A 15,491-nucleotide genomic window follows, 5' to 3' on the forward strand; every position below is an offset into this window, starting at 1 on the left:
CAACTGAATTGGTAATCTTCCAGTTATGGATTTAGTGGCAAACAGAAATATTTTATCACTGTAAATATCCTCACTACACTCACTACTTTATATTCTTACTCTTAAATAGCATTTCACTTCTAGCCAAAGAGTTTTTAGCACAAATTGCAAATCAAACCCTAATAAATTTCTTCCAGTTTATACAGGCAGTAGTCACCTACAGCAGATTTGAGTATATCCAGGTGGGGAGATTCCACCACCTCTAAGCAACCTGATCCAGCATTTGACCACTTCTAGTTTATACCACTTCTAGTTTTTATTTAAATAGAATTTCCTATATTCCAGTTTTTCCCCAACTGGGCACCACAGAGTCTTAATCCATCTTTATATCCTGCAGTGATATATGGCCTCTGCCTCCTCCATAGATGTCATTAGGTTTTTGCCTTGATTAATGATTCCTGCACAGTTAAACTTCCCTTGAGCTTACCAGAAACACTCCTTAAACAGGAACTTCTGATGCCTAACCAAGGAGGGGCATAGGAGATGATTGCTCATCCCCAATAGGCTTCGAACATTACTTATCTGAACCATAGCCAGTGGAACGGTACTATTATTACTGGACTTTTGAAGAATTCCAGTAATTACTTACAGCCAGGATGATGATTAATTGATGTCTTAAGTCAATCAACTTGCAATCCCATAAACAATGTTCCTAAGTGAGGCCCTTCTAACCGTCCTGGGCCACAGCAGGCTCCTCTGAGTGGAACACTTCCCACAGCTCACCAACTCAAGAGTTTGCAATACTCAGAGGACCCATGTCAAAAGCTGAAGATGGGACCTGAACTGATAGCTCCCCATATTGCTTAAGGCGCAAACCTCACTCCTTCAGAAATGTAAAGGCATTCAATATGAGTATTTCACTGAACTTAAGGGGAAATTTAGTAGGTATCTTTATCTTTGTACGTATGCACATACACACACATATCTGTGAGTTGATTTAAACATGTAGCAAGTACACTATAAGCGTTGCCATCTCAGATCTATAATTATGTTATATTGTTGAGTAAATCCTATTTAATCTCTCCATAAATATTAAACTAGTCAATGATTGAGTGTTGCCAAGTCCTTTACAGATAAACCACCGACGAAGTCCAGAATTATGACTGTTCTCAATCATGCTCTATCAGCAGTTTGGAATGCTGTGGCATCCCATCTGTAAGGAGAAGGAAGCATCCAAAATTCATATGCGCTTGTGGTTGAACAGAATGATAAAAGTCAGAGGATCCTCAAAGTTCCATACTTAGCATGGAAATTGGTATGTTAGTCCCTGATCTCCTAGACTCAACAGTGGGTAGGGTGAAAAGGAACAGTTTGGATAAAGGGTAGGGTGAAAAGGAAGAGAGATGAGGGAGGGGGAAAAGGGAAAGGAAAATCCAGCTGATGGGGTGCCCAGGTCCTGGGGCTCATGTGCACCTGAGCTTTGTGGAGTCATGGGGATACCTCAGCCCCATTCCTGTGCCTGCACTGTACTGTGTTGTGCTTTATTTGCAGAAGCCAGAACAAGGATGTTTGTCCTGAAAAAGTGCTGCCCTACCTTTGTATGTCCCCATCTCAATCCATGTCCTGCTCTTGCTCACTGTGTAATTACCAACAAACCTTATTGAGATAAGATCCCAATATTACCGGGCGGAACATGCCTGGGCTCGTCTGGCCCTTGCTGCCTGACCAGAGGTGGCAGCTGAAGGGGTTTTACCTCAGAGACACCTTTGGCTGGCTGTAAGTTGCAGCTGGCACTTGGAACAAGTCCAGGCAAGCAGGAACTCAGGTTTACCTCTGGTGGAAAGGCTTCAGGCGATGGTGAAGAGAAAAAGGAGACAGATTCTGGCAGAAGGTTTAATCCAGAGTTTTATTTCGGGGTCACAGATCTCTGAATCTTGTAACAGCGCCAACAGAATAAAGACCGCATGGTCGCTGTGTCTTTTAAGCCCCAGGGAGAGGGGGAGGGGAAGGGGTAGGTATGCCACCAACCAGGTAGGAAGGGGGAAGGCTCAGGGGACAAATGACACTTGGATGGCCCAATGTCCCCAGGGCTGAGAGGCATCTTTTGAACTTTGCCAATCAGACCACGGCCTTGCTGGCCTACTGAGATTGACGGACAGCTCTCAGCAGGAGGCAAGAGGAGGGGAAGGGAGAAGGTATTGGCACACCTGAGGGAGGAACTGATATAGCTAAAACAGGATATTGCATCACACTGCAACATCTCCCTCTAGTTTTGTTTAAAAAGAAGAGGACTGGGTTTGTGGTGCCGAGTGCTTGCCATACCATGGTTGGTAAATCGGTTCCTCCTCTACAGGAGGGTCAGCATTTTCCACTGAGGCTTTCATGTCATCCATTGGAGCACTAAGGGCTTCCAAATGGTAAACTCCAGGAGGGGGAGATGAGCCTGAAATTAACTTGAGAACCATGCATTTGATTAGTCTGAAAACAATGATAACAACTACAATAACAATAACTAAGATAAACAGTACTAAAATTACAGTTTTCAGAATAGATCCCAACCAGCCTGAGAGTCCCCAGCTATTGAACAGTCCACTCAGCCAGTCGTCAGTTTCTCTCTTGATGTCCGAGGGCTTTTGCCATGGTAGTCCATACGTGCTTTGGGCTGAGGGACTATCAAGGAGATCACTGGTGGGAAGATCACGAGTAGGACGAGGAGCAGGCTTGGTCTCATGGCATCTTGAGGCTACACACGAACCGTGGGATCTAAACTGGTACAAGGAAACTTAAGACAAACATATTACAAACTATTCCAGATAGGAGGTTTAAATGGAATTTCCTCCAGAGAACACGTGCGGCGTTTCCTTCTCCAGGCAGCATTGGCAACCTGGGGTGCTTCTGTCGATTTCTCTGAGACCTTGGGAACATAGGGCCTTACCCATTTGGAAGGAACCCACTTTAACCCAGAGGGGGTGGACACACAGGCGTATGCACGTCCCCAAGTAACCAATTTGTAAGGTCCCACTGTCTTCCAAGTCTCAGCGTCCTTTACTAAGACTGGAGGCTTTTCTTTTAACATCGTATGACTGCTCCCCCCAAAGTGGCGTAGGATGGGCGGATTCAGGCTGTCAAAAGAACAGTTCAGAAAATTGATTGTGAACAGTGCCCTGGACAACCGGATGTGGGGGGGTTCCAGCTTCAGAACCTGTTGTTGCTGGTCCAGGACTCTTTTAATATCACGGTGAGTCCTTTCTACTATGGCTTGACTTGTAGGGAGTAGGGGATGCCAGTTTTGTGCTCTACTTCCCATTGCTGCAGGAAGCTCCCGGATTCCTTGGATTTGTAAGCAGGCTCATTATCAGTTTTCAACTCCTTGGGGATGCCCATGAAAGAAAAAGCCTGTAAGAGGTGCTTAATGGCATCATTAGATGACTCTCCTGTGTGGGCAGAGGCATAGACTAGTCCAGAAAAGGTATCTACACTAACATGAACGCATTTCTGCCGTTCAAATGACTGTATGTGTGTAACATCTGTCTGCCACAGTTCACAAGTGTTCAACCCCCTAGGGTTTGCTCCGTACTCACTGTAGGGAGTGCATGTTGTTGGCAATTTGGGCATGTGTCCACAATCGCTTTGGCCTGTTCTCAAGTGATGTGAAACTGACGAACTAGGCCAGGTGCATTTTGGTGGAAAAGCTGGTGGCTGATTTTTGCCTGTTCAAAAACATTTGGGAGAGTGGCCATCACTGCAGGTGCAGCAAGAGCATCTGCCCTTCTGTTGCCTTCAGCGATAAACCCTGTCAAGTCAGTGTGTGACCAGACGTGCATCACATAAAATGGTTGCTCCCAGTGAGTGACTAACTTTACAAGTTTTGAGAGCAATTTGAAAAGTGTGATGTTAGACACTTCTTGCAGTATTGTTTGATCTGCCCTGGATACTACTCCTGCTACATATGCAGAATCTGTAATCAGATTGAATGGTTCTGAGAACTTTTCAAAAGCCCTAACAACTGCAGCCAACTCAGCAACCTGAGGTGAACCTTCCACCTCAGCAATGTCTGTCTCCCATTGCTGGTTTGAAGATCCTTCCAAGTCATAACGGACTTGTGGGACCTCCCATCCGCATCTGTAAAAACGGTCAGAGCCTTTTTTAAAGGTCTCCTACTCAGAGCACTTCTCAATTTCAGAGTAAATTGAACATCTTGCTCGAAAATTTTGTGGGCAGGCCATTGGACAGAAATTTGTCCTGAGTAGGAATCCAGAGCAAACTGCAACACTTCATTTTCTCGAAACAATTGTTCCAATATTTGCATAGAATTTTGGCCTGATTTTAACTCAGTTGGAATGTGAATGCACTCAAAGTCACATCCTGCTAACTCCTTGATCCAGGTCCTTGCTTTCCAGATCAGTTCTGCTACCAGCTCTTGAGGCTTTGTCATTCTCTTGGACCTTTTGTGACTGAGGAAAACCCATTCCATGATCAAGAGAGGGTCCCTCTGGTCCTGACCCTTTTTAGGTGTATCCTTTGCCTTAGGTGTTTGTTTTCCCTCCCACTGGAAAATGGTTCGATGGAGGTGTGGCAACTTACCTAAGATGATAAATTTGAATGGCAGGTCAGGCTGACATCAGTTGGCCTGTCTTGTGGACATTGCCATCTGAACTTTTTCTAGAGCTTTCTGTGCCTCTGGGGTAATTGACCTAGGAGCACCTGGATCCTCTCCCCCTTTCAATAAATTGAAAAGAGGGGCAAGGTCTTCGTTAGTCAGACCAAGCCATGGCCTTACCCAATTTAAAGACCCACACAACTTGTGGACATCCGCAAGGGTCTTGATCTTTGGATTGATTTCTAGTTTTTGAGGAACAATGGTCCTATTTCCAATCTCTAAGCCCAAATATTTCCAAGGTGGCATCCTTTGAATTTTCTTTTCCTGGAGCTCAAACCCTGCAACAATCAATGCATGGATCGTTAGGTCAAGCGCATGTGTGAGTAAATCATCATTGGGGGCACACACAAGGATATCATCTGTATAATAATAGATGATGGCCTTTTCTGCAGCTGCACGCACTGGGGAAAGCAGGGAAGAGACATACCACTGGCAGATCGCTGGCGAGACCTTAAGGCCCTGAGGGAGAACTGTCCAATGGTACCTTTTCATAGGGGCTTCCATGTTGATGGTGGGGACCGAGAATGCAAAACGCGGTGCATCATCAGGGTGGAGGGGAATATGGAAAAAACAATCTTTTATATCAATAACAGCTAATTTCCAATCCTGGGGAAGCATTGTTGGGGATGGCACACCAGGCTGGGGAGAGCCCATATCTTCAATGTCATTATTAATTTGTTGGAGGTCATGGAGGAGCTGCGATCCCTTTTTGTCAGCTTTCTGAATGACAAACACTGGAGAGTTCCATGGGGATGTGGTCTCCACAATGTGACCCTTTTTCAGTTGCTCTTCCACTAGCTCTTCAAGCGCCCTTATTTTTTGTTTACTGAGTGGCCACTGTTTCACCTCAACTGGTTTGTCTGTCTTCCAATTCAGTTTTTGGGTGTAGCGCTGTTGAACGACTGCTGTACAAAAATCCTGTGGGGAGTCTGGAATATCAATTGTGACACTCCACTGGGCTATTAAATCTCTCCCTAACAAAGGGAGAATAATCCAACACAAATGGACAGATATTTGCCAATTGTCCGTTTGATCCCTCGATTTGGATGATGCTTTTGGATTGTCTCGCCAATTACATGCCCCCTACACCTCGAACATGACCGGCAACGTTTTGCAAAGGCCAATGTGCTGGCCAGTCTTGTACTGGGATCACTGTGCAGTCTGCACCTGTGTCTACAAGCATCTCAATGCATTTTGACTCCCCACCCCCACTGACATTACACCAGATTTTGGGTTTGTCTCTCCCAATAACTCGGACTAGGGCGACTGTGGGCCCTTGTTTTTGGGTGCCTTCAGGTAAACACGGCCCAGGGATAGCTTGTCCAACAATTTGTCCTTTGGGAAGAAACAGGGGTGGGTGGAAACAGTGCAGCCTGAGAATGAATTGCTCAGGATCTGGTGTTGTCATTCCTGGAGCAATTTCGATCTCTTGTGGTGTGTGTTTGGTGTCCCCAGTTACGATGTACTTACAACGAATTTGGTGCCGAGTACCCTGCTTTTCTGGGTTGATGGAGACAAAATGCCAGTCAGTGTCTTTCAGGTGGAGTGATTCTGTCAGTTGCAACTTGAAAGGCTCATTGACAGAAGATGTGGGTAACATAGGTTCACCTAAATCATAACAAAGGTTATTTTGTTTAACTTTCAACAGTGGGCCAGCAGACATGGTCTTTGAAGCATCTGCTTCACTTACAGAAATAGTAATATTAGCGCGCACTTGGTTTGTTTTGGTTCCCTCATTCCCTTGGCCTGCTCTTTTTGTGTCTGCATGCCTGGCAGGCCAGCACTCCCCATTCAGTTTTTTTGTTGTTGTTGACCCCCTGGGAGTGCTTGTAGTTCTCCTCCCCTGCTATTTCTAAATTTATCAAATTGCTTTTTCAGGGGGCACTGGCTACTCCAATTCCAAGGTTATTGCAAAGCAGGCATGGCTTTGTGGGGTCAACCATTGCTGGTCGTCGCTGCTGCCCCGCTGAGGGAATGGGCGCAGGGCTGGCAACGGCAACACGCTGAGGTGGTCTTGGCAGCAGCCTTGGTCTGGTGTCCTCAGCAACGTTCATCAGAGGCACTTTCCTGTTACAGACTGGAAGCATATCTTTTAGTGGGGTGGGGGTCTAAAGGTAGGCTTAAAATTGCCGCTTGACACTGTTCATTTGCATTTATAAATGCCATTTCCTCTAAAACTTCTTCCCTAGCATTCTCTTTTTTAACTTGGATTTCAATAGCTCTAGTTAACCTTTCTACAAATTTCAGAAAAGGCTCTGATGGTAGCTGCTTGATCTTACTATAAGGCTCAAATGGCCCTTCAGGCTGAAGGGAAAAGGAGGCTTTTTCAGCTGCTTCTTTGACTTTCTCGAATGTTTCTACAGGAATTGCAGCAGCTTGGATTGAGGGTAAGGACCATTGGCCTTCACCGGAGAGATGCTCAATGGTAATTGGCATGCCATTGATATCTTTTGCTGTGTTTGGATCAGCATGCAAGACTGGGAGAGCTTCTTTTAGCAGTTGTTTCCATGCTAATTCCCATAATTTGAATTCTGTAGAGGTCATGAGGCATGAAAAAAGCTGTTTCAAATCATGTGGGACAACTACATGATACATACTTCTTAGTTCAGAATTTAAAAGGCCACAGAAGTGTGTGAGCCATACTCCCTATGGGATTTGCAAACCTCTTTAATCAATTCTCATCCAAAAGTTTTCCAATTAGCAGTTGGGGCTCCCCCTTGAGCTGCAGGCTGATACATAACAGGAGTGAATGACAAAGTGGGACCCTGTATTGGGTCTGCTGTTCCCTGCCCCGTATGCTTTGAATCGGAAGCCTTGGGACGGGGAAGGAATTTTGGGATGCTTAAGAGGATCTTGGGAAGAAGACCAGGTGTGGGATGGTGCCACATGGCATCCTCCATCTTGTTGACCCCCTAGGGACTGGGGGCCATTTTGGGGATCACTGCTCTCTGAAAAGGTGACACGTGCTCTGGGTTTCAGAGCAGGGGACACAGGGGTTTGGGAAACGTTCCACATGGTTTGGCCAGGACGTTGTGGACAAAGAAACTCAGGCATTTTAAAGTACTCAGGGAGCCGTCTTCCCAGGGCATGAGCAGAGTGTGCTCTCTTTAAAATACCAAGTTTTGGGGTACAGGGTTTAGAGCTGGGAGGGGGGGGAGAAACAGGGAGAGCAGAGGTACATTCTTTATTATTTGGCTTTTTTCTCCAATTACCTTTGTTTGAGCAAGGCTGCTTGAACTTGTAAACTCCAGAACACGAATTTAGCTGAAGATGTATTCCCAGACTGTCCCAAGGTTATCAATTCATTCCCAACTTTGTCCCAAAATTTAATATTGTGGAAATTCGTGGGAAGTGTAGAAAAAGCCACCTTATAAACTGTTTCAATTTTCCTTTAGCGAACTTAACATCTCCACTGACTAAAATTCTAACAATATGATAATACACTCCTTTTTGTGCTGTGCTAAACTTAGAGCCCATTTTAGATATAAAAGGCACAATACAAACTCCCGCCGACCAAAAACAAAGCCAAATCAGCTACCGATTTCTAAAAAAAACCACGGTTGAGAAGCAAAAACGAGTAGACGATAGCCCTTCACATTGCAGCTGCTTATACTGCTTTACAATTCCGCGGCAGCAGCACGGAATCGAGACCTGCCCTGCCGCGGCGGGGGATAGACCAAGCCTCTCCCGCCGGCACCGCGTGGTGAAGGTGAAACCAGAGCCGCCCTGCCCCAAGAAAGCACTCTCCGGTGCCGCACGGCCAAGCCGAAACCAGGGAAACCCCGCGCCGCCTCCGGAGAGCCCCCATGCTGCTCCGAGAGAGAGGAGGGGCGGGCAGAACTCTTCCGCTCCTCCGCCGGTGCCGCGAATTTAGAAAAGCAGCAAAGCCACGCCGCAGTGAGCGATGCCTAACAGGGTATTGCTCCCGCTCCGTGGGGCTGCGCAACCTATTAAATGCTCTGATTAAGGGCAAAAAAGAACAGATCTCACGGCAGAGACTGTAATTCAAGTTTCTACCCCCCCCTAAGGAGCAGAAATACTCACCGAAATCAAAGCTTTTGGTGGCAAGGTCAGGCAGGATAAATCTCTTCACCTGAATAGGACCTCATGGGCAGGAAGGAGCTGCACTTTCCAGAGGTGCAAAGCATTCCATGAGACTTCTTGTGGATTCAGTTCCAAAGTCTCTGCTGAGAGCAATGCAGTCAGCACTCTTCCAGTGGATGCTAAGCTGCCTTAAAGTCTTTCCGAGGTTCTGAGATACCGAGAGGATTTGAGGCTGCAGGGTCGAGCTGCCTCACGTTGGGCATCAAAATATTGAGATAAGATCCCAATATTATCTTCTATGCTTCTACAAAAGGGGATCCTCTTTGAATGTCATGACTCAGCAGGAGGTCTCCCTAACCTTTTTGCATTCCCTATCTCCGTGAATAATTTCAGATTGATTCTAATTCAATTTTCCTTTCTATGCTTCATCTCTCTAGTAAGTAATAGAGCGAATCTTGCCATCAAATTTTTTAAAGTCATGATTTGCAAATTTATATTAAACCTGCTTTTGCTAATACCTTTGACAGCGGTTCATTAAGCAACCTAAACTACTTGTGACATACACTTCCCTTCCACCAGGTATGTGTACACAAGGTTAAGACCCTCCTGAACTTTCTCTTCTCCAGAGATGAGATCTCTTCTATCACAGATGCTTCTCCTGTCAGGTTTCAGATCTGGAACTCAGACAGGAAGTCAAGCTAGCTGCTTTTGTACAATCTTCATAACTTCTCTTATAGGATCCTACAAACACAGTAACTGTAACCACAACCTGTCACTATTTTATTAGTTTGACACACTGCCCCACTCTAGACTTAGTAACTTACAAGTATTTGAAAGTAAGAGAGGGTAAAAAACCAGTAAGTTACTTGCTTGGAGAGAGGGCATTTTGTCAGAATAGATAAACCTCCATTTATTTTTATAAAGTAAAGTTCTTGTTGCTTTAGTCTTTGCTGAACATTAACAACATGAAGTGAATATTTTAATTCCCTACAGCTGTCTTGAAAACCTTTACTATATTTAGTGCTATAAATACATAACTTGTTGGCTGAATATCACAACTGCACTTAAGGCATTTTAATGTACCACACTGTGGGGAGTGTGTTACAGCATTTCTAGTTGGCTTGTCTATAGCAAGCTGTGTTAATAACTTCTAGGTTTACATCATGTTGCAGAACTGACATAAACAGCAGAATGCATGCCATAATGCTCAGAAGAGCTGATTCTGCTGCTTTTTTAAAATAAAATCTGATGCAAAAGCTAAAGAAAATTATTTTCATTGATACAAGGGTTTTTAATTAATAATTTTTGATTTCTTAAAAACTCCTTTGTAGAAGACAGGTGGTAAAATTCATGTACCAGTGCATTGAACCACTTTAAAATGTGCTTCCTATATAGCAGAAAAGGACTCAAATATTAAGAACCAAGCAAAAAATAATCACAAAATAAAAGTTTATTACTACTTCAAAACATTTCAAAAGCAGCCAAGACAGTACTAAAAAAAAAAAAAAGGAAAAATTAACACAGTAACAAGACTAAGGTACAATACTATGCAATAGCAATACATCTTTCATAAGATTTAAAAACAGGGTATCACCAGTTTAGAAAACATCTAACACCACATTTGTGGAAATAAATTTAAAGTGTATCCCCATAGTAATATTTTAGAACAGTCACGTAGAAGCAAGGAAGCTGAAACTTAGGCCAATTTGTTGCTAATAGTGTCAATGACATTGTAAATGATCAATTTGACTAATGACATTTACAAAAGAAATGATACAAAAAAGCAGCAAGGTCAGACATCATTTGAAATAAGTTAAAGCGCTTTTGAAATAAGATTTTACACTTTCATGCGAAGGACTGTGAAACAGGAGAACAGCAAACAAGAATTCTGCATTAAATTAAAATGGACCAAGAGAGAATATGGGAGAAGCAGTACAAGACAGACATTTGAACAAATATTGGATTCAAGTACAAAACCATTTACCATTTAAGTGCAAGGCTGAAGTCACAAATTAATGTTCTTTAAACTCTATTCCTAGACTAAATAAAGCTCAAAAATAATACTGCCTGCTTTCACTGTACACACATAGTTCCACAGCATGTTGTAATAACATTTGGTACAAACTTGTATAAAGTTGATCTTTTAATCTTTCGTTGCTGGTGCAATAGGATCTTTAAAATTGTTTAAGACTTTGATATTAATAAGACAGTTAATAGTCCCCAAGGTAAAGCACTCCAGTCAATATAGTTGTCAAACGTAACAGAATTAATAAGGTATTGAACTACTGTTCCTGTGGGACAATCAGTACAGCAATAAAAACTATTAGTTAAAATCAGTATTTTGATTTTGCTACTCTGCATTTACTGGAGAAAGTTTGATGCCAAAGAAGTTGTAGACATAAAACACGTTCTTTGGTGCAAAGTAGTGCTGTGATCACTGTTAGAACAGTGTCCATCTTTCATGACTGTACTGGTTATTGGAATTGCTAATTGCACCACAACTGCCCACATTCTGTTTGTAAAAGTCTGCTCATCAGCTATTATCCCAGCCACCCCAGATTTATAAAGATATCTACTCAAGGGTGTACTTTTAATATGTGAATTTAAGTTCAGTATTTAAAACTGACTCACTGAAATGAAATCAGAGATTTTATCATTCTCAATAGAAATTAAAACTATCCTAATACCATAATCTCATTATATTTATGTATTTACTCTGCAAATGTCTCAAAAGAAAGGTACTAATTGAAATAATTCCAACTTAGCCATGAAAAGTAAAATCTGGGTGAGTGAAATTACCTTCTCATGAACAGTTTTCCAACCTCACCAGGAATATAAGCGATAAACGTACATATCAAAAATCCACCTAGAAGTAATTGAAATTACTGGGGCTCATAAGTAAAAGAGTACTTAACTTTTACAAAGTGGAAACATTTGTATCAATTGAAGGACTCAGAAGATGAATCTTCAGTAAAGCTTGCCCTAAAAATGGAAGATGAGTTGCAGTATATTGTATACAACCACTCTTTTTTTGAGGACCACCAGTCCTCAAAAATCCCCAATTCTTAGCAATGCAATAGATGTGTTTTCTAGCTACTTCTTTTTTTGAAACAATTAATCTCAGCAGTAAAAGAGAAACCATACAGAAAATATCAAAAGTTTTGTCTTATATGCTTTATATAAAAAGCTTTATGAGTTTTAGAAATGCTTAAGGTTCACTTGAATATGTTTACACACAATCAGGAAAGATCTTGAATATTTATCAATCATGGGGTTCATAATGAGTACCTGTATGTATATTGATAAGATACTATAGCTACATGCAATAGTTCAAGAAACCCATACTTAACTCAGTAATCTCACATACCCTGCATCTAAAGTTAATACTTTTTTTTTAGCCGCCTTTTTTTTTCCTGTAAGTTGCTCTTAACAGATTAAAAAGGAGCATGGTGCTTCATCACCTGAAAAATAAGAAGTATGAATGCATCTTAAATAGTTAAAATATCATATAAATAGAGTTAAACTTCATAAGCATAAAATCCAAAACCAGATTCTTACATTAACTTCATAAAGGGATAAAAGTTAAGACAGCATTGCAACTATTCAAGTGAACCTTGTACCTCTGTTTTTGCAACACTGCAAAAGACTAGTTCACGCATCTTGGAAAAGGCATATGCAGGACAAAAGGTGTAATTTTCTGTTCTCAGAATCATTGTTCTTTTATTTCTGAGTTTTTAGCCCATTACAAAAGGATCTGCATTTATTGGAAAGAAACACACAGCAAACTAAGGCCAACTTAGGTATGTGTGACAAGTTAAATACACAGTTTGCCAAGAGAAACTCAGAAGGGAAATGAGCATGGAAAGTCTGGGTTTATTCCTGTTGGCATACAGTGAAATTTTGGTTGCTGCTTTTAAGAAAGGTCATCAACTGGGAAGCTGTCATCCCAGAAATTACACTCAAGTTAGAAAACAAATGTGGGAATTAGAAGTATTTGCAAGGTATCACCCACTAACTCCTAAAGGCATAGAAGTTTGGCAAGCAAGCATTTGCTGAAATACCCACTAATACACTAATGAATATCACAACCACCTGAAATGTCAGTGCTCACAGGAGTCACACACCTGGAAGACACAACATTTTAGTAGTTATCCCACAGCACCAGCCAAGTATTTGGAAAACACAAAGAACCACTTCCATTCAGACCAAAACAAGATCAAGAGTAGTCATATCCTTTTCCTGTAATGCAACAAGGAAGCAGCTATCCACTCAACACATGCAAGCAGTTAGGAAGGCAGTTCAAATGATTCCATACAGAGGCTCCATTCCATATACTCTGGAAAAACTTGGGCTTACCAAAATGCTTGCTTTGGAAGCTACAAATAGTTTGCTGCGTAGGCATTTCTTAATGTTTGCTCAAGAAATCCATTATCAGGAAGTGCTGTGGCAGACACTGCACTGCACTCTACTGACTCAGCTGTTTCAAGTGATTCTCATGAAAGACAAGTGCTGCTCATGTTGCATTGATCTACTGAGCTACACCTTCTTGTAGATTTTCAGACCTAGAATGAAGAATCCTACATTCTTTTAATATCTTAAGCCTGTGGGAAGGGAACAAGAAACAATGAAGGATTTTTCTTGTTCTGCTTTTCTCCACAGTAGAGAACACAAAGTTATTTAAAAAATTATCTCAAGTCATGTCCAGTGACAAGGAAGTCTATAGCAATTTAAGGGACCTTGACAGGGCCAAGATTTTACACTGCATTTTTCTTCCATGACTACCATCTCAAATATACAAACTATTCCCTTTGAAAGCACAACTGTATTTATTCATCATGTATCCTTTATGAAGGGAGGAGACTGGCTATTTACTTTCATACTATGAAGAAGCTCAATTTCTAGTGGTTAAATTTAAAAAACAAACAAATCAAAGCTTGAGGAAAGGTGATGAACCCAAGAGGAAATCCAACACAGAATTTTAAGCACATGTGTCCTGTGCCAGATATGGTGCAGTTACACCTTAATGTTTTACACAAAATAGCCTTGTTATAAATAGATAAATTATCACTATTTGATTTTTAAGCTGGCTTTCCTTTTTTCTTGGGTGGACCTTTGTAGCCTTTAGCCTTTCTTCGCAAGTTTCTCCGATCTACAACAGGTACCTCAATTTCTGCTTCCTCAGAGCTGCTGTCAGCAGCCCGCTCTGCCACTGCCTGCGTGTAGTGATCTGGCTGCTCTGCAGACTCTTCTGAGGGCTCTTCCAACTGGTTCTTCTGTGCTTCCTGCCCAGAAGGCTGCTGAAAAGAAACACCCTCAAGTTCAACCATTACCAAGGAGCTCTGACTCAAGGCAGCAGGGGCCTCCTGTGAGTTGTGCCCTGCTTGCTCATTTTGATCTTCTAATGAGGAAGGTAGGTTTTCAGAAACAGATTCTTCTGCTGCTTCAGTTACCATAGAGTTGGGCAGGCCATTGTCAGAGGGCTCTTCCTTTGATGCCACAGCAGCTGCGTTTTCAGTGCTGGCCTTTTCAGATTCTTGCTGTTCTTCGGTGCCCTCCTTCTCTACTGATGTAACTTCTTCAGTCAGCATTTCAGAATCATTTTCATTTAAAACCTATGTGTGGAGGAAAACAATCAAAAAGACAATTAGTTGAAGGTAAAAGACACTGAACAACTACTACCTCTAATCATTAACATCAGAGGATAGTTTGGCATTCAGCAGGTTTTTAATTCTACACACATAACTTGAAAAAACAGTTCTCCCTTTTGCACAGGACTATTTTTTGACCTGCATTTCATATCCAGAGTTGGTCTCTGATTTTCAAATTGTTCAAAAGAGTTGAATAATTTGAGGTACAGGAAAAACACTCTGATACTAATCCCAAGGGGAAAAAAATTAATTTAGACAAATACAAATATTGTTTTGCTAGCATATAATAATCTGCTTTTGCACTATAAACAAGAAATTAATAAAACCTGTGTCCTGAAAGCAAAGGCATTTTAGCAGTAGTTAATTATTTGTACACCTCATCGGGCACAAATTGCTAGACAAAAAAGTATGTGGCTTTTCACTCTTACCAAACCAGTATTTTAGTGAGATACAGCAGTTTCATGACTGTCAAGGCAAACTGCTGCAAACATATCTTTCTTTTGGGTATTCCACGCATATAGGTCCCACTTCTGCACATTGAAACAGAAATGTTAGTGTATCCTCCTTATGCATTTACATCATCTGGCCTAATAATTGCTTCTCCCAGTAATTTCATACAATGTCAGGAGCTACTTTCTGTTACTTAACAAAAGAAAAAAAATCCCGCAAGGTAAATACACTTACACAAGTAAAAATGACTTCACATTTTGTTTCAGTTCTCTCACCTTCTCTGATTCAGTGTCTTCTGGGGGTTTTGCTGGAGCATCAAGAGTTAATGGAACAAATGGCGTTACAGGTTCTTTTCCTTGATTCTCAGACAGCAATTTTGATTCACCACTTGGAACTTCATTTACCATCTCCCCTTCAGCCATGAGTGAGGTCTTACCAGTTTCTTCTGCTACCTCACCATTAAGAGGTTCTGATGGCATTTCCTAAAAAAAAAAAAAAGTCATATTTGTGAGTCAAAATTACACCCAGCTATTGTTCCCCACTAATGGATGTACATGCAATCTAAATTTGAAGCTTAATGTGAGAAGCAGATAGCTGAGATATCTAGAATTGAGTACTAAGACAGAACTTAATGCAGATTGGCAAACTTAACCAGAGTATTAGTTTGTTATTGTCACCTGTACTAAATATATGACCATAGCTTACAGTTA

The 15,491-nt window shown here is 41.8% G+C and overlaps 1 protein-coding gene across 4 annotated transcripts in view; it reads right to left on the reverse strand.

The window, feature by feature from the left end:
• Window positions 1–10,115: 10,115 nt before the first annotated feature.
• The window catches only part of FAM169A (family with sequence similarity 169 member A), a 39,040-nt gene continuing 33,664 nt past the window's right edge, over window positions 10,116–15,491 (reverse strand). For all 4 annotated transcript variants that reach the window (XM_071425197.1, XM_071425195.1, XM_071425193.1 and 1 more), the window contains 2 exons: window positions 15,057–15,263; window positions 10,116–14,295 (listed from right to left, as the gene is read on the reverse strand). In XM_071425197.1, the coding sequence (XP_071281298.1) occupies window positions 13,762–14,295; window positions 15,057–15,263 (741 nt within the window). In that variant the 3' untranslated portion in view covers window positions 10,116–13,761. The remainder of the gene's footprint in view (window positions 14,296–15,056; window positions 15,264–15,491) is intronic.

The sequence above is a fragment of the Agelaius tricolor genome, unplaced genomic scaffold, assembly GCF_023055355.1.
Source record: "Agelaius tricolor isolate 1412-34295 unplaced genomic scaffold, bAgeTri1.0.p SCAF_4, whole genome shotgun sequence".
NCBI classification, from domain to species: domain Eukaryota; kingdom Metazoa; phylum Chordata; class Aves; order Passeriformes; family Icteridae; genus Agelaius; species Agelaius tricolor.